We start from the raw sequence: 18,284 nt of genomic DNA, 5'->3' as shown, positions 1-18,284 counted from the left end.
GGCAAGGTTAAGGGAAAGGCAAAGTCCCGTTCTAACCGTGCCGGACTCCAGTTCCCCGTCGGCCGTATCCACAGGCTTCTACGCAAGGGCAACTACGCCGAGCGCGTCGGTGCCGGTGCCCCGGTGTACCTGGCCGCCGTCATGGAATACCTGGCCGCTGAAGTTCTCGAGTTGGCAGGCAACGCCGCTCGCGACAACAAGAAGACCAGAATCATCCCTAGGCATCTCCAGCTGGCGATCCGCAACGACGAAGAGTTGAACAAGCTCCTCTCCGGTGTGACCATCGCCCAGGGTGGTGTGCTGCCTAACATTCAGGCCGTGCTCCTGCCCAAGAAGACCGAGAAGAAGGCTTAAGTGTCCACACTTCTCTTCTGGCTACATCCATCTCTAGCGGTAGCACCCGGCGATTGGTGTGGATGTGTACATTTGTCTCGTGCGTACACCTTGTAACGCACGCGGCCTCTGTTATATTCCCGCCCGCCCGAGTGACCGTTACAAAAGGCCCTTTTCAGGGCCACAATATGATTCTGTGTAAACTTTATAAGTTTCATGGCATAACGCATACGTATATGATGTCATTCATTTTTTCGATAGATCTATAAATTATGAATGAATTATAATGAGATTAGATAGATACTTATATTCGATATTCGTAGAGAAATATTTGGCGGAATGTATACACACTCATCCCCTTTTTATTATTTATTACGTTTATTGTCTCTATGTGTCCTCCGACTCTCTAGACTTTCAATTATGCTGTGATGGATGGCTCAGCAGACAGATATTACACCTACTTGCTCAGCTACAGCAATGTGTCACTTGTAACAACAACAACAACAACAACAATAGTTATCAAATAAGCTACGATTTCAAATATATTTTGGTTGGTTAGTTAACTCATTATTATTATTATTTATCATACATCGCACATCAGGCGGGTGATATTTATTTATTAATAATATGACTAATTAATATGTAAGTAAAGTAATATCAACACGCGCTCGCACTCCCCACCATGCCGATCGACGACGATACTAATGATACACGAACGCTATTGGTCGAGATACCGCGAGCGCGACGCTCGATCTTTAATCCCCTATTTCCCGTTCGCTGCGCTAACAAAAATAGCGATCCTAAAAAAATTTTTACATTTCCAGTTCGACTCTCGTACTGTAAGCATCTAACTAACTAAGTATATCACAATGCCACCCAAGACTAGCGGTAAGGCCGCCAAGAAATCCGGCAAGGCCCAGAAGAACATCTCCAAGTCGGACTCTAAGAAAAAAGAAGAAGCATAAGCGCAAGGAGAGCTACGCCATCTACATCTACAAGGTGCTCAAGCAGGTCCACCCCGACACCGGTATCTCCAGCAAGGCCATGTCGATCATGAACTCGTTCGTGAACGATATCTTCGAGCGCATCGCCGCCGAGGCCTCCCGCCTCGCTCACTACAACAAGAGGTCCACCATCACCAGCAGGGAGGTGCAGACCTCCGTGAGGCTCTTGCTGCCCGGTGAGCTCGCCAAGCACGCCGTCAGTGAAGGCACCAAGGCCGTCACCAAGTACAACCAGCTCCAAGTAAGCGTACGTCGTTCCTCGTACGTATGCGGTCTGCTGTCTTCTCAATACACTTTTAGTGTAATGGGTTTAGGTAGTTCGTATTGCGACGGACACACGACACGCTTTGAGAGTGTGGTTTGTACATCAACCAAAAAGGCCCTTTTCAGGGCCACAAATACGTTCAGAAAATAATATAGGAAGTTTCTAACCGTGCATACGGTGTCAATCGGTCGATAAAAATCAATTAAATATAATTTGTTTACACATTACCAATCAACACGTATGTAATAATAATATAGGTTAGGTTCAAGTTACAATTAAATATATTACTCATGTATCCTCCAAAAGCAAGTGCAAGCACCTGATGATACTCCTCGGTACGGCGGTGTTTCACATTCCGAGCGTTTTTTTTTTTTTTTTTTTTTTTTTTTCGACTTAAAATACGCGAGTGAACCGTTCTTAATATATATTTAATATGTCCCGTGTCTCTCACGGAAGTTTTGTTATATTAAAATTGCTAATCAAGTTACAATTACTAAATAAGTTAGGTTAGGTTAGGTTTCGCGAAGTTAGGTTACGTTTGAGTTATGTAATTAAAAAAAAAAAATATTATAATAAGTTAGGTTCGATCGAGTTAGGTCAGGTTAAGTTAGGTTCGATCGAGTTAGGTCAGGTTAAGTTAGGTTCGATCGAGTTAGGTCAGATTAAGTTAGGTTCCGCGGAGTTAGGTTAGGTTAGCTAACCTAACTCTGTCAAATATTGTTATTTTGAACCAGACCTAACTTAACTCTGCCGAATTTAATAAGCTAACTCCTAGGTTAGGTTAGGTTGAGTTAGCTAACTTAAATCGGTCACATATTTGTTAAAAATAAATATATATATAAAATGTAAGTAAGTATATAATAAAAAGTATTAATATTTCAACAATGTTATTGTAATCAGAAATCGTGTTTGTGAGAAAGGAAGAGGGGCATGGCATGGGGGACGGACGTGTATGTGAATTTTATAGACCTATCTCGCTCACACGGACACTAACTCCGTCCCTTTCCGACGACGAGCACATATAAAAGACGCTCGCGGGGCAATTTTTCGTTTATTCCCCTCTCGTGACTCGTTAACGTAACGTACACGCGTATCGTAGTAATTTTTCGAAATGGCCCGTACCAAGCAGACCGCTCGTAAATCCACCGGTGGTAAAGCGCCCCGTAAACAGCTCGCCACCAAGGCGGGCCCGCAAGAGCGCGCCAGCCACCGGGGGCGTCAAGAAGCCCCATCGTTACAGGCCCGGCACCGTCGCCCTCCGTGAGATCCGTCGCTACCAGAAGAGCACCGAGCTTCTGATCCGCAAGCTGCCCCTTCCAGCGTCTGGTGCGTGAGATCGCTCAGGACTTCAAGACCGACCTGCGCTTCCAGAGCTCTGCCGTTATGGCTCTCCAGGAGGCCAGCGAGGCTTACCTAGTAGGTCTCTTCGAGGACACCAACCTGTGCGCCATCCACGCCAAGCGTGTGACCATCATGCCCAAGGACATCCAGCTGGCTCGCAGGATCCGCGGTGAACGTGCCTAAACCGGCACGGAGCTACGTCACCGAATGCAGTCTGCGCGAACGCATATACGGCGGTTACATTATATCTATTATATATTTTGTACCACGCGTTTTGCGCCTGGACATGCGAACGTGGACGCTTCCGTCATATATATCAAAAGGCCCTTTTCAGGGCCACACATGATTCGAAAATTAACAAATGTTTCTTTGAACTAACACTGATAAACGAAGATAAATCGATCGATCACTATTAGTATACTATACTGGTGATGTAGTATACCTCTCTCTATATATATATATTATGTACATATACATATACAATTAACCGCGAAACACGAGACAAATAATAATATTATTTATTTACGAACCTGTTTCCAGTATAAGAATTTGTAGTGTAGTAAAATGGAAAGAAGGAAGGAAGGAAGGAAGGAAAGTGAATTAAATTCGTGATATGATATTACGCGCTAAGTATGTGAAGACATAATAATATAGATTTACCAAGATAGAAAATTCAAATTTTATATATCGACAAAATTATTACCACTAACTGAATGCTTACAAAAATATTAGAGGAGAATGAAATAGAGAGAGTTACACTCTTCCGTGAGCCGGTCGCAGTTATTGTAATAGTAATATGAAGTAGATATTTATTTAAAATCCCCAAAATGAATGTAAATAACCATATCATATGAAATTATTTATCAATATTATATTAAGTATGTATATTTCATGAATGAATGAATGAATGAAAAGTAAATCAAAAAATATTAATGCTCCGATATCTCTAACCCCGTCCCCCCGTCGCCCCGCAATAGGGTAAAGCGTATAAATATCGCACCAGGTCGTGGCTCGCCTGTTATTCCACTCGTGTCGACGCGCGCCGCAAGTCGTGTGTCGTGTTCCGTGTATTCTAATCTGAGAAGTCTAATCTCAACTAAAAGTCGCAATGACCGGTCGCGGTAAGGGAGGTAAAGGTCTGGGGAAAGGAGGAGCCAAGCGTCACAGGAAGGTGCTCCGTGATAACATCCAGGGTATCACCAAGCCCGCCATCCGTCGTCTCGCCCGCAGAGGTGGCGTCAAGCGTATCTCCGGTCTGATCTACGAGGAGACCCCGCGGTGTTCTCAAGGTGTTCCTCGAGAACGTGATCCGTGACGCGGTCACCTACACCGAGCACGCCAAGAGGAAGACCGTCACCGCCATGGACGTCGTCTACGCTCTGAAGCGTCAGGGCCGCACCCTCTACGGTTTCGGTGGTTAAGCGCTCTGCTGCTTGCGCTGCCTGCCCGCCGCGCGCGACATCGTGTAATATGTACTAACGCATGTATTACCGTAGTACGCAAATACAAAAAGGCCCTTTTCAGGGCCGCAAATAATTCTATGATACCTACGCGATTACAATACAAAGTTTCAGTAGCGACACAGACGGACAAACAATCAATCGATCTATATCTCCAAAATATATATATATATCTATCTATCTATCTATCTATATCACTGTCAGTACATTTATATATAATGATATCTTACTTACCCCGCACCGCAAGTCCAATTTTCTAACTTGTAACAGCAAGCAGCCATCTCGTTCGCCGCTTCGGTGGTTTGACGCCAGCCCAGCTCTCTCTCTCTAAAACAACAATTATAATATGTACTTAATTTATATAGGTATGTACTTAGTTATTTTTGTTTGTTTTACAAGCAAAGGGCTTTAAAGTTGTTATTTAACCTCTTGTGTGCTAATAATAATATTGATACTAGAGCAAGCTAGATATATCTTTAAATCTTTAGATTCCGATCTCGCACATCATTGTGTACCTACGTCACAATTATTAATGTACACCAAGCAAATTTAACTTAACTTAATTATTAGTAAGTAGACCTTGCCGAATACAGCTTGTAGAATATAGGTATGTACCTACCTACCTATGTACTCGTATAAAATAGGCATAAGTACATATATAGATTAACCACCTCCCAGTACAGCATATTTCTTTCTCCCTCTCTTCAAGAATCATCCATCATCATCATCATCATCATCATCATTCATCATCATCATCATCTTCGCCTAGCATCTCGCATAGCATATCGACTAGCATCGCCCTAACCCAAACCTAAATAAGTAGGTATTAAAGTACATATTTTATATCATTATGTATGTATTAAGTACTCACGTTTTTCAAATCCATCCAATGTATTTCTCACACTTAACTCGCTCAATTCTTAGTTAGTTTTACTAATAATAACACCATATATACTTTTAAAACAATCACATGCAACCCGCACACACAGACACACCACCTTTTACATCACTCTCACCTGACACCTGTGAGGCTGTGACCTACTCTACTGATAACGACGAATTACCAGGATGAACTGCCCAATTAGGTAAAGGATTCGCAAATAGTGCATAAAACAGACAGGGACATCCACCATCACCTCACCCACTCCCCCATGAAAGGTAGGTAAATATAGAGAGACTGGACTAGAAAAAATATTAATATTAACTTAATTATATATATAAATAAATGGGTAACATACATGATAGTAACTCAGCAGTATGCCTAAGACTTCTCTCGTGTTCCTATGATGAATATAATTAAGTAAGTACATATAAATAAATATATCAACCTAAACAGATTCTTAAGTTCAACAACACACACTACTGTTTTATTTAATATTAGGCGTATTCAGATAATAATATCATACGTTAATGTATTATAAATACTTACGCCGGACCAAAACTAAATAAAATACCTGACCTAAACGAGATTCTACCTACCATGCCCGCACGCTCGCTCCGAGTCGAGTGTCGCGCTTTGTATGATCCTCGGTAGAAGAGAGTTGAGTTTAACCATGTGAGAATTATAATAATATTCATGATAATGGTGATATCGTAATTTATAATAGAACATAATTATATAAACGTAATATAAAATACCTATCCCGTTTTACATCGGTGTACCAACAGAGAGCAAACCGCTGAACGTAGTAGGCAATCCAAGTCGCGCGGTACGGCTGTTTTACGACAGTGAATACAACAAGTCAAAATAACATTATAACTATAATTTTCTACTATTGTTATTGTGTCACATATATCTATGGTATCTTCGCTTTTAACCGGAAGACACATAATAGTGTTAAATGTGATTTTAATTAAGAAAAATCACTTTTTAAACAGACCCGAGGTGTCCGCAACCTATAATACCAAAAGTAAAGTTACCTCATTCGTTTAACGCCGTTCCAAAACTTAAAACTTCTATTAAAATAGATATATCAATTCATAAAGAATATACATGTGCAATTTTATTATAATCATTATAATATAATTCACTATAAATTTAGTTTAATCATAAACGAGTAAGTGAAAAGTTGGAAGTGTTATTACGAGAAAACGTCCCGCGACATGAGGGTCTGCGTTACGGTTAAGCCGGAGTATATATATAATAGGTGGCGCCCCCAATAGGAGTGTTTAGTACTCGCCAGCGCAGCGCTCCGCTTACACGCGTCCGCTGTTCTCTCTCTTTGCGCAGATCGTTCGTGCGATTTACTAATTTGTAACTACACATCCTATTTTACTTTTTTTTTTTTTTTTAAATATGGCCGATACCGCAGTTGCAGCCGACGCTCCCGCCCCGGCGACGCCCGCGAAGAAGCCTAAGGCGTCCGCCTCCGCAGGCGCTAAGAAGCCTAAGGCGAAGCCCACCCACCCTAAGACGTCCGAGATGGTTAACAGCGCCATCAAGGAGCTGAAGGAGAGGAGCGGTTCGTCCCTGCAGGCTATCAAGAAATACATCGCCGCCCAGTACAAGGTCGACGCCGAGAAACTGGCACCTTTCATCAGAAAATATTTGAAGAGCGCAGTCGAATCCGGCGCACTCATACAGACCAAAGGCAAGGGCGCGTCCGGTTCGTTCAAACTGGAGTCGAAGACATCATCCGCCGGCAAGAAGCCCGCCGCGGCCAAGAAATCTAGCGCTAAATCATCAGCCGCCGCTAAGAAGCCCGCCGCAGCAAAGCCCGCTAAGGCTAAGAAGGCCGCCGCATCCCCGGCCAAGCCTAAGGCCGCCACGAAGGACAAGAAGGCCGCCGCCGCCAAAAAGAAGCCCGCAGCGAAGAAACCTTCCACCCCCGCCAAGGGCAAGAGCGCCGCCGCGCCTAAGGCCAAGAAGACCGCGAAGCCGCCGACCAAGAAGCCTAAAGCTCCCAAGCCGAAGAAGGCTGCGGCCGCTCCCAAAGCGAAGCCCGCCGCTAAGAAGGCTGCCTCGAAGAAGTAAGAAGACTGCGCCATATTGTCGTCGTCGTCCTTACATCGGTCGCGGTAGTAGTCGTGATGGTAGAGGAGATGTCGATTGTCGTTGCTATAAATATTATACGACGACGACGTGTCGCCTCTTCTCGACTCACGTCATACGCCTGTGCGCGTTATACGCACATCAAAAAGCCCTTTTCAGGGCTAACAAATGTATTCAAAGGTTCATATCGCCTCTGTTTCATTGCAATGAGCACATACAAGAGTCGATCGATCGATTGATTGATTGATCAACAAAAATCTAAGTTATAAACATACAACAATAGGTGTTCGGATCGGCATCGGAAAAAGTCGAATCTCAAGGCACAAAAGTCATCAATATGATGATGATGATCTCACTGATAGACGGATATATTAGATTAGGTTTTCATGAATCATGAATTTACACATAATATGATATGATGATGAAGTCTTACATTTCAAACAATATTTAGTTATCTATACACATACATACATACATACATATGTATATGCCTATAGATATAGAACTTACTTATAGAATATTTTGTTAATTTAATTTATTTATTGTTTTTATTTTATCTCTATCTCTCTCTAATTCGCGCTCTTGCACTCGGGGCGTTGATTGGTCGATCGGTCTCGTGTTATGTCGGCTCGTTATATCCCCACTATCAGCGCGCTCCGTGAGACTATATAGCTTAGGGCGCGCATGGCGAAAAAAAATATTCTTGTCCCGACTCACTCACGTGCAATACGTGCTCTCGTTGGTTCGTTCGTTGTGTGTAAACTAAACTTTAATCTCTTTAAACATGTCTGGACGCGGTAAAGGTGGCAAGGTTAAGGGAAAGGCAAAGTCCCGTTCTAACCGTGCCGGACTCCAGTTCCCCGTCGGCCGTATCCACAGGCTTCTACGCAAGGGCAACTACGCCGAGCGCGTCGGTGCCGGTGCCCCGGTGTACCTGGCCGCCGTCATGGAATACCTGGCCGCTGAAGTTCTCGAGTTGGCAGGCAACGCCGCTCGCGACAACAAGAAGACCAGAATCATCCCTAGGCATCTCCAGCTGGCGATCCGCAACGACGAAGAGTTGAACAAGCTCCTCTCCGGTGTGACCATCGCCCAGGGTGGTGTGCTGCCTAACATTCAGGCCGTGCTCCTGCCCAAGAAGACCGAGAAGAAGGCTTAAGTGTCCACACTTCTCTTCTGGCTACATCCATCTCTAGCGGTAGCACCCGGCGATTGGTGTGGATGTGTACATTTGTCTCGTGCGTACACCTTGTAACGCACGCGGCCTCTGTTATATTCCCGCCCGCCCGAGTGACCGTTACAAAAGGCCCTTTTCAGGGCCACAATATGATTCTGTGTAAACTTTATAAGTTTCATGGCATAACGCATACGTATATGATGTCATTCATTTTTTCGATAGATCTATAAATTATGAATGAATTATAATGAGATTAGATAGATACTTATATTCGATATTCGTAGAGAAATATTTGGCGGAATGTATACACACTCATCCCCTTTTTATTATTTATTACGTTTATTGTCTCTATGTGTCCTCCGACTCTCTAGACTTTCAATTATGCTGTGATGGATGGCTCAGCAGACAGATATTACACCTACTTGCTCAGCTACAGCAATGTGTCACTTGTAACAACAACAACAACAACAACAATAGTTATCAAATAAGCTACGATTTCAAATATATTTTGGTTGGTTAGTTAACTCATTATTATTATTATTTATCATACATCGCACATCAGGCGGGTGATATTTATTTATTAATAATATGACTAATTAATATGTAAGTAAAGTAATATCAACACGCGCTCGCACTCCCCACCATGCCGATCGACGACGATACTAATGATACACGAACGCTATTGGTCGAGATACCGCGAGCGCGACGCTCGATCTTTAATCCCCTATTTCCCGTTCGCTGCGCTAACAAAAATAGCGATCCTAAAAAAATTTTTACATTTCCAGTTCGACTCTCGTACTGTAAGCATCTAACTAACTAAGTATATCACAATGCCACCCAAGACTAGCGGTAAGGCCGCCAAGAAATCCGGCAAGGCCCAGAAGAACATCTCCAAGTCGGACTCTAAGAAAAAGAAGAAGCATAAGCGCAAGGAGAGCTACGCCATCTACATCTACAAGGTGCTCAAGCAGGTCCACCCCGACACCGGTATCTCCAGCAAGGCCATGTCGATCATGAACTCGTTCGTGAACGATATCTTCGAGCGCATCGCCGCCGAGGCCTCCCGCCTCGCTCACTACAACAAGAGGTCCACCATCACCAGCAGGGAGGTGCAGACCTCCGTGAGGCTCTTGCTGCCCGGTGAGCTCGCCAAGCACGCCGTCAGTGAAGGCACCAAGGCCGTCACCAAGTACACCAGCTCCAAGTAAGCGTACGTCGTTCCTCGTACGTATGCGGTCTGCTGTCTTCTCAATACACTTTTAGTGTAATGGGTTTAGGTAGTTCGTATTGCGACGACACACGACACGCTTTGAGAGTGTGGTTTGTACATCAACCAAAAAGGCCCTTTTCAGGGCCACAAATACGTTCAGAAAATAATATAGGAAGTTTCTAACCGTGCATACGGTGTCAATCGGTCGATAAAAATCAATTAAATATAATTTGTTTACACATTACCAATCAACACGTATGTAATAATAATATAGGTTAGGTTCAAGTTACAATTAAATATATTACTCATGTATCCTCCAAAAGCAAGTGCAAGCACCTGATGATACTCCTCGGTACGGCGGTGTTTCACATTCCGAGCGTTTTTTTTTTTTTTTTTTTTTTTTTTTCGACTTAAAATACGCGAGTGAACCGTTCTTAATATATATTTAATATGTCCGTGTCTCTCACGGAAGTTTTGTTATATTAAAATTGCTAATCAAGTTACAATTACTAAATAAGTTAGGTTAGGTTAGGTTTCGCGAAGTTAGGTTACGTTTGAGTTATGTAATTAAAAAAAAAAATATTATAATAAGTTAGGTTCGATCGAGTTAGGTCAGGTTAAGTTAGGTTCGATCGAGTTAGGTCAGGTTAAGTTAGGTTCGATCGAGTTAGGTCAGATTAAGTTAGGTTCCGCGGAGTTAGGTTAGGTTAGCTAACCTAACTCTGTCAAATATTGTTATTTTGAACCAGACCTAACTTAACTCTGCCGAATTTAATAAGCTAACTCCTAGGTTAGGTTAGGTTGAGTTAGCTAACTTAAATCGGTCACATATTTGTTAAAAATAAATATATATATAAAATGTAAGTAAGTATATAATAAAAAGTATTAATATTTCAACAATGTTATTGTAATCAGAAATCGTGTTTGTGAGAAAGGAAGAGGGGCATGGCATGGGGGACGGACGTGTATGTGAATTTTATAGACCTATCTCGCTCACACGGACACTAACTCCGTCCCTTTCCGACGACGAGCACATATAAAAGACGCTCGCGGGGCAATTTTTCGTTTATTCCCTCTCGTGACTCGTTAACGTAACGTACACGCGTATCGTAGTAATTTTTCGAAATGGCCCGTACCAAGCAGACCGCTCGTAAATCCACCGGTGGTAAAGCGCCCCGTAAACAGCTCGCCACCAAGGCGGCCCGCAAGAGCGCGCCAGCCACCGGGGGCGTCAAGAAGCCCCATCGTTACAGGCCCGGCACCGTCGCCCTCCGTGAGATCCGTCGCTACCAGAAGAGCACCGAGCTTCTGATCCGCAAGCTGCCCTTCCAGCGTCTGGTGCGTGAGATCGCTCAGGACTTCAAGACCGACCTGCGCTTCCAGAGCTCTGCCGTTATGGCTCTCCAGGAGGCCAGCGAGGCTTACCTAGTAGGTCTCTTCGAGGACACCAACCTGTGCGCCATCCACGCCAAGCGTGTGACCATCATGCCCAAGGACATCCAGCTGGCTCGCAGGATCCGCGGTGAACGTGCCTAAACCGGCACGGAGCTACGTCACCGAATGCAGTCTGCGCGAACGCATATACGGCGGTTACATTATATCTATTATATATTTTGTACCACGCGTTTTGCGCCTGGACATGCGAACGTGACGCTTCCGTCATATATATCAAAAGGCCCTTTTCAGGGCCACACATGATTCGAAAATTAACAAATGTTTCTTTGAACTAACACTGATAAACGAAGATAAATCGATCGATCACTATTAGTATACTATACTGGTGATGTAGTATACCTCTCTCTATATATATATATTATGTACATATACATATACAATTAACCGCGAAACACGAGACAAATAATAATATTATTTATTTACGAACCTGTTTCCAGTATAAGAATTTGTAGTGTAGTAAAATGGAAAGAAGGAAGGAAGGAAGGAAGGAAAGTGAATTAAATTCGTGATATGATATTACGCGCTAAGTATGTGAAGACATAATAATATAGATTTACCAAGATAGAAAATTCAAATTTTATATATCGACAAAATTATTACCACTAACTGAATGCTTACAAAAATATTAGAGGAGAATGAAATAGAGAGAGTTACACTCTTCCGTGAGCCGGTCGCAGTTATTGTAATAGTAATATGAAGTAGATATTTATTTAAATCCCCAAAATGAATGTAAATAACCATATCATATGAAATTATTTATCAATATTATATTAAGTATGTATATTTCATGAATGAATGAATGAATGAAAAGTAAATCAAAAAATATTAATGCTCCGATATCTCTAACCCCGTCCCCCGTCGCCCCGCAATAGGGTAAAGCGTATAAATATCGCACCAGGTCGTGGCTCGCCTGTTATTCCACTCGTGTCGACGCGCGCCGCAAGTCGTGTGTCGTGTTCCGTGTATTCTAATCTGAGAAGTCTAATCTCAACTAAAAGTCGCAATGACCGGTCGCGGTAAGGGAGGTAAAGGTCTGGGGAAAGGAGGAGCCAAGCGTCACAGGAAGGTGCTCCGTGATAACATCCAGGGTATCACCAAGCCCGCCATCCGTCGTCTCGCCCGCAGAGGTGGCGTCAAGCGTATCTCCGGTCTGATCTACGAGGAGACCCGCGGTGTTCTCAAGGTGTTCCTCGAGAACGTGATCCGTGACGCGGTCACCTACACCGAGCACGCCAAGAGGAAGACCGTCACCGCCATGGACGTCGTCTACGCTCTGAAGCGTCAGGGCCGCACCCTCTACGGTTTCGGTGGTTAAGCGCTCTGCTGCTTGCGCTGCCTGCCCGCCGCGCGCGACATCGTGTAATATGTACTAACGCATGTATTACCGTAGTACGCAAATACAAAAAGGCCCTTTTCAGGGCCGCAAATAATTCTATGATACCTACGCGATTACAATACAAAGTTTCAGTAGCGACACAGACGGACAAACAATCAATCGATCTATATCTCCAAAATATATATATATATCTATCTATCTATCTATCTATATCACTGTCAGTACATTTATATATAATGATATCTTACTTACCCCGCACCGCAAGTCCAATTTTCTAACTTGTAACAGCAAGCAGCCATCTCGTTCGCCGCTTCGGTGGTTTGACGCCAGCCCAGCTCTCTCTCTCTAAAACAACAATTATAATATGTACTTAATTTATATAGGTATGTACTTAGTTATTTTTGTTTGTTTTACAAGCAAAGGGCTTTAAAGTTGTTATTTAACCTCTTGTGTGCTAATAATAATATTGATACTAGAGCAAGCTAGATATATCTTTAAATCTTTAGATTCCGATCTCGCACATCATTGTGTACCTACGTCACAATTATTAATGTACACCAAGCAAATTTAACTTAACTTAATTATTAGTAAGTAGACCTTGCCGAATACAGCTTGTAGAATATAGGTATGTACCTACCTACCTATGTACTCGTATAAAATAGGCATAAGTACATATATAGATTAACCACCTCCCAGTACAGCATATTTCTTTCTCCCTCTCTTCAAGAATCATCCATCATCATCATCATCATCATCATCATTCATCATCATCATCATCTTCGCCTAGCATCTCGCATAGCATATCGACTAGCATCGCCCTAACCCAAACCTAAATAAGTAGGTATTAAAGTACATATTTTATATCATTATGTATGTATTAAGTACTCACGTTTTTCAAATCCATCCAATGTATTTCTCACACTTAACTCGCTCAATTCTTAGTTAGTTTTACTAATAATAACACCATATATACTTTTAAAACAATCACATGCAACCCGCACACACAGACACACCACCTTTTACATCACTCTCACCTGACACCTGTGAGGCTGTGACCTACTCTACTGATAACGACGAATTACCAGGATGAACTGCCCAATTAGGTAAAGGATTCGCAAATAGTGCATAAAACAGACAGGGACATCCACCATCACCTCACCCACTCCCCCATGAAAGGTAGGTAAATATAGAGAGACTGGACTAGAAAAAATATTAATATTAACTTAATTATATATATAAATAAATGGGTAACATACATGATAGTAACTCAGCAGTATGCCTAAGACTTCTCTCGTGTTCCTATGATGAATATAATTAAGTAAGTACATATAAATAAATATATCAACCTAAACAGATTCTTAAGTTCAACAACACACACTACTGTTTTATTTAATATTAGGCGTATTCAGATAATAATATCATACGTTAATGTATTATAAATACTTACGCCGGACCAAAACTAAATAAAATACCTGACCTAAACGAGATTCTACCTACCATGCCCGCACGCTCGCTCCGAGTCGAGTGTCGCGCTTTGTATGATCCTCGGTAGAAGAGAGTTGAGTTTAACCATGTGAGAATTATAATAATATTCATGATAATGGTGATATCGTAATTTATAATAGAACATAATTATATAAACGTAATATAAAATACCTATCCCGTTTTACATCGGTGTACCAACAGAGAGCAAACCGCTGAACGTAGTAGGCAATCCAAGTCGCGCGGTACGGCTGTTTTACGACAGTGAATACAACAAGTCAAAATAACATTATAACTATAATTTTCTACTATTGTTATTGTGTCACATATATCTATGGTATCTTCGCTTTTAACCGGAAGACACATAATAGTGTTAAATGTGATTTTAATTAAGAAAAATCACTTTTTAAACAGACCCGAGGTGTCCGCAACCTATAATACCAAAAGTAAAGTTACCTCATTCGTTTAACGCCGTTCCAAAACTTAAAACTTCTATTAAAATAGATATATCAATTCATAAAGAATATACATGTGCAATTTTATTATAATCATTATAATATAATTCACTATAAATTTAGTTTAATCATAAACGAGTAAGTGAAAAGTTGGAAGTGTTATTACGAGAAAACGTCCCGCGACATGAGGGTCTGCGTTACGGTTAAGCCGGAGTATATATATAATAGGTGGCGCCCCCAATAGGAGTGTTTAGTACTCGCCAGCGCAGCATCTCCTTCTTATTTTTTCCCGACTTCCCGACTCCCGACTCCGACTCCGAGATTAATAAAGGGTTTTTCAGGGCACCTGTATTTATACCCAAAATCTTTGTTTGCATGCCGTCTCACCGATTCCCATGCGCGCGAAAGAGACGGCGCATCAGCGTGGGGCCCCAAAATTTTGAAAATGTTGAGTGACGTCGACAGTGCGTGCGCCGGCGCCGAGGCGAGTGACTGCTCTCAGTGTTGCTGATATTGTTTCCAGTTTTTCAGATGTTTATGCATTTATATTGCATTTTTATTAATACTACGTGATACGGAGTATATCATTTATTAAATTTAATATGTGTCAAGTGAAAACTGTGAAGTGAAAAGTGTGATATGGAGGTGAGTTCACAAAACATTTAATTACGTAAGCCGTTATCTCGGTGCTAATTGTTTTTGTTTTATTACTTAATGACCTTTACAAAAAAAAGAGAACGGCACGTGCATTACATAACTGATAAAGATAACAAAAGACGCAATTTCTATTGTTACCGTTATGCCGGCCGGCACGTGCCGGCACGTGTCTCACATAATTATCATAATAGGTTAACAAACCTATAGGTCAGGTCACAATAAACCTATTAACATTTAAAAATAACCATTTTATATTTATATATAAAGTGTAGTGCTACGTATTTTCGATTTCCTAATTTAAACATATTTATAAAATACGAATGAGATAAAGATATATCTACGTATGCATGTGCATATGGATTTAAAAGCGGTAGGTATATTTCATGACGCAATTACAGTATTCGGAAGTCTAAATGTATATTTACCTACTTTCTAAAGCTTGCGACGACATAGTGAAACATGTTATACATACAAGTGTATAGAATCGAAATCAACAAATATATTACATAACATTATTAGTACTTATCTCCTGTCTTAAGAAACGTATGAACCTTGGTTTTTCCCAGTTACTAACACGAGCTGTAGGTATAGATATAACGTCTTGGATGACTCGCTGTTTTTTATACCTACTCCGTATCCTCGTAAGGCCCAATGTGCATTACAATGTACACTCTTTTTCAATCTAATTCGAATCTTTCTAAAACGACACAAAGTAGCATTTCCTTTGTTTCATTGTTTTCTAAAACAAACGAAAGTCTCCCTAATCTACTATGCACAAAATAAATAAGTGAAATTTGTTGATTTCAGATTCCATATTGTGTTAAGCCCTTGCTACACGACAAGCCTTCTAACCGTCTGACCTTGGTCTGTCCTTGGTCAGTTTTGGTCTAATTTTGTTGGTAACAACTGTCTACACGGTCCGGGACAGACCAAGGCCACGCGGTCTGAAGGCCCGTGTAGCAGGGGCTTTAGTCTACTCATATTCATATTGTCATGTCATATTGTGTTGTTCATGTCATATTGTGTTGTGTGTGTGCAAAATCAAATTAAAAATAGGGAGACTTTGTATGGCGGGCCATACGAAAGTATTACTACACCTTATAAAACAAAGTCCTCCGCCGCGTCTGTCTGTTTGTGTGTTTGTATGTTCGCGACAAACTCAAAAACTACTGAACGGATTTTCATACGGTTTTCACCTATCAATAGAGTGATTCTTGAGGAAGGTTCAGGTGTATAATTTGTTATAAATAAACTAGCCTATGCATCTAGGTTGTGCGTTTTCTGACCGTAGATGTGTCTATATATGACTATATAATTTATAATATATAGAATGTGTGACAAAACATAACGATCAAACGTGTTTTTCAGGTGCCTGGTACATGCATTGATAGCGATAACGGAAACATACCTACAGATCAAGACGGAGCTCTCATCTGGTACTGTCATAGGTGTAGACACTGTACTGTGATGGTGGTAGGCTCCTTCCGGGGTCAGTCAGCAGACAGCACTGGAAAAACAAGTATCATCATTACATAGAGGTTCATATTCAGTAACTGTCGTTTTGAGCGTCGAATCAATATACCTACATACTCATAAACAGGTAGAAGTATACAGGAGCAAATACCTAGGGGCTCCGTGCACACTAAATCGAAATTTAATAGTCCCTACTAATCTAATCTTGAATAATTGTGTTCCCTTTCTTTCCCAAACTTAGTCACAACTTAAACTGTTTATACCATTTATTTGTTCCGTGAATACGTAGGTACCTACAGCCTACCTATCTGTATGGGTACAAAAGGTACCTATATAATATAGAGATATAAATATGAGCTACAATATGGTACAATGCCTCAGGGGCCTATTTTAGATTTAAGCTAGGTATTAATTTCGTTTGGTAGTACCACTGTATATATATTGTTTGTAGATAAATATGCGCTTAGTTTTCAGATCGTAAATTAAACACCGTCAACAAACCTGGAACTGAAGGAAACCGCTGCTTTGCCGTTGGGCGCTGATCCGTCGGAAGTCGGCACTGGAATACACAGTAGGTATTTTCTTATTACATGTTTCATTTTAAGGTAAACGGCCTTCTAGCCTAGTTAGTCCGTAGTGATCCTAGCTCGAAAATTCCTGTAAGGGTATTTATTTCTGTGCTTATGTTTTATAAGTAAGTCACCTAGTACCCAAAGTACAATTTTTTTAGTGTTCCGTACCTCAATAGGAAAAACGGAACCCTTGTAGGATCACTCGTGCTTCTGTCTGTCTGTCTGTCTGTCTGTTTGTTTATCTGTCTGTCACAGCCTATTTTCTCGGAAACTACTGGACCAATTAAGTTGAAATTTGGTACACATTATGTAAATTAGTAACCCAAAGACGAACATGTAACGTAAATAAATGAATTTTAAACATAGGGGCCACTTATGGGGGGTAAATTAGAAAATTAAAAACAAAAGTTTTTAAACTACATCGTGTTATATGTCAAATGAAGACTCGCTCTTGGCCGGTTTTTTTAGTTTGAGACCAGTTCTTAATTGCACCACAATCAGCAACAGTCACCTATTCTAATCAATCTATTTGTTGGCGTTGTAATCAATCAATTCACGTGTGTATTTTTCAGGTGTGGGATGTAATGCGAGTGGAGTATGCTCACCTGATAGCAGAGGGGGAGAATGCTGGCTCGCCGCCGCTGCTTCGTTCGCCGATCGACGGTACTCGAGTCGCTTCGACAGTCGACGCTGAAATACACGGTAGGTATTTTCTTATTACATGGTACTGAAGTTGTTTGATAAGTACAATTTGAACATTACTCTGCTTTTTAGGGTTCCGTACCCAAAGGGTAAAAACGGGACCCTCTTACTAAGACACCGCTGTCCGTCTGTCTGTCACCAGGCTGTAACTCATGAACCGTGATAGCTAGACAGTTGAAATTTTCACAGATGATGTATTTCTGTTGCCGCTATAACAACAAATACTAAAAACAATATAATATAAATATTTAAGTGGGGCTCCCTTACAACGAAAGTGATTTTTTTTGTCGTTTTTGCGAAATGGTACCGAACGTACGCGAGACGTACGCGAGACCAACTTGCACTTGGCCGATGTATGTACATTGATTAT

General features: G+C 41.5%; 5 protein-coding genes and 2 pseudogenes across 5 annotated transcripts; all 7 read left to right on the top strand.

Annotated features, from left to right (window-relative positions):
- Window positions 1-1,202: 1,202 nt before the first annotated feature.
- Window positions 1,203-1,757, top strand: LOC134803566 (histone H2B-like; annotated as a pseudogene).
- Window positions 1,758-2,673: 916 nt separating this feature from the next.
- Window positions 2,674-3,126, top strand: LOC134803163 (histone H3-like; annotated as a pseudogene).
- A 919-nt stretch (window positions 3,127-4,045) lies between these two features.
- On the top strand, window positions 4,046-4,364 carry LOC134803171 (histone H4-like). Its single transcript, XM_063775874.1, is given in 2 exon segments — window positions 4,046-4,216; window positions 4,218-4,364. Coding segments are annotated over 2 exon segments (312 nt in total). The 5' UTR covers window positions 4,046-4,051.
- A 2,335-nt stretch (window positions 4,365-6,699) lies between these two features.
- Window positions 6,700-7,622, top strand: LOC134803162 (histone H1C-like). The gene has a single exon (XM_063775867.1). The coding sequence runs from the start codon at window positions 6,700-6,702 to the stop codon at window positions 7,375-7,377; it is 678 nt and encodes a 225-aa protein (XP_063631937.1). The 3' UTR covers window positions 7,378-7,622.
- A 530-nt stretch (window positions 7,623-8,152) lies between these two features.
- Window positions 8,153-8,554, top strand: LOC134803167 (histone H2A). The gene has a single exon (XM_063775871.1). The coding sequence runs from the start codon at window positions 8,180-8,182 to the stop codon at window positions 8,552-8,554; it is 375 nt and encodes a 124-aa protein (XP_063631941.1). The 5' UTR covers window positions 8,153-8,179.
- Window positions 8,555-9,241: 687 nt separating this feature from the next.
- On the top strand, window positions 9,242-9,780 carry LOC134803166 (histone H2B). The gene has a single exon (XM_063775870.1). It carries the CDS (start codon window positions 9,403-9,405, stop codon window positions 9,778-9,780), a length of 378 nt encoding a protein of 125 aa, XP_063631940.1. The 5' UTR covers window positions 9,242-9,402.
- Window positions 9,781-10,867: 1,087 nt separating this feature from the next.
- LOC134803172 (histone H3-like) lies at window positions 10,868-12,552 on the top strand. Its single transcript, XM_063775876.1, has 2 exons — window positions 10,868-11,256; window positions 12,236-12,552. The coding sequence occupies exons 1-2, from the start codon at window positions 10,908-10,910 to the stop codon at window positions 12,550-12,552; spliced, it is 666 nt and encodes a 221-aa protein (XP_063631946.1). The 5' UTR covers window positions 10,868-10,907.
- The last annotated feature ends 5,732 nt before the right edge of the window (window positions 12,553-18,284 follow it).

The sequence above is a fragment of the Cydia splendana genome, chromosome 26, assembly GCF_910591565.1.
Source record: "Cydia splendana chromosome 26, ilCydSple1.2, whole genome shotgun sequence".
In the NCBI taxonomy this organism is placed as follows: domain Eukaryota; kingdom Metazoa; phylum Arthropoda; class Insecta; order Lepidoptera; family Tortricidae; genus Cydia; species Cydia splendana.
This window is presented reverse-complemented; position numbering and strand designations above follow the sequence as displayed.

What these genes read in the sequence shown, in the direction of transcription:
- LOC134803162 (XM_063775867.1), top strand. Translation starts at nt 6,700, where the DNA reads ATGGCCGATACCGCAGTTGCAGCCGACGCTCCCGCCCCGGCGACGCCC.
- LOC134803167 (XM_063775871.1), top strand. Translation starts at nt 8,180, where the DNA reads ATGTCTGGACGCGGTAAAGGTGGCAAGGTTAAGGGAAAGGCAAAGTCC.
- LOC134803166 (XM_063775870.1), top strand. Translation starts at nt 9,403, where the DNA reads ATGCCACCCAAGACTAGCGGTAAGGCCGCCAAGAAATCCGGCAAGGCC.
- LOC134803172 (XM_063775876.1), top strand. Translation starts at nt 10,908, where the DNA reads ATGGCCCGTACCAAGCAGACCGCTCGTAAATCCACCGGTGGTAAAGCG. An exon ending in GTGCGCCATCCACGCCAAGC is followed by an intron (nt 11,257 to 12,235) that starts GTGTGACCATCA and finishes CTCAACTAAAAG; the next exon opens with TCGCAATGACCGGTCGCGGT.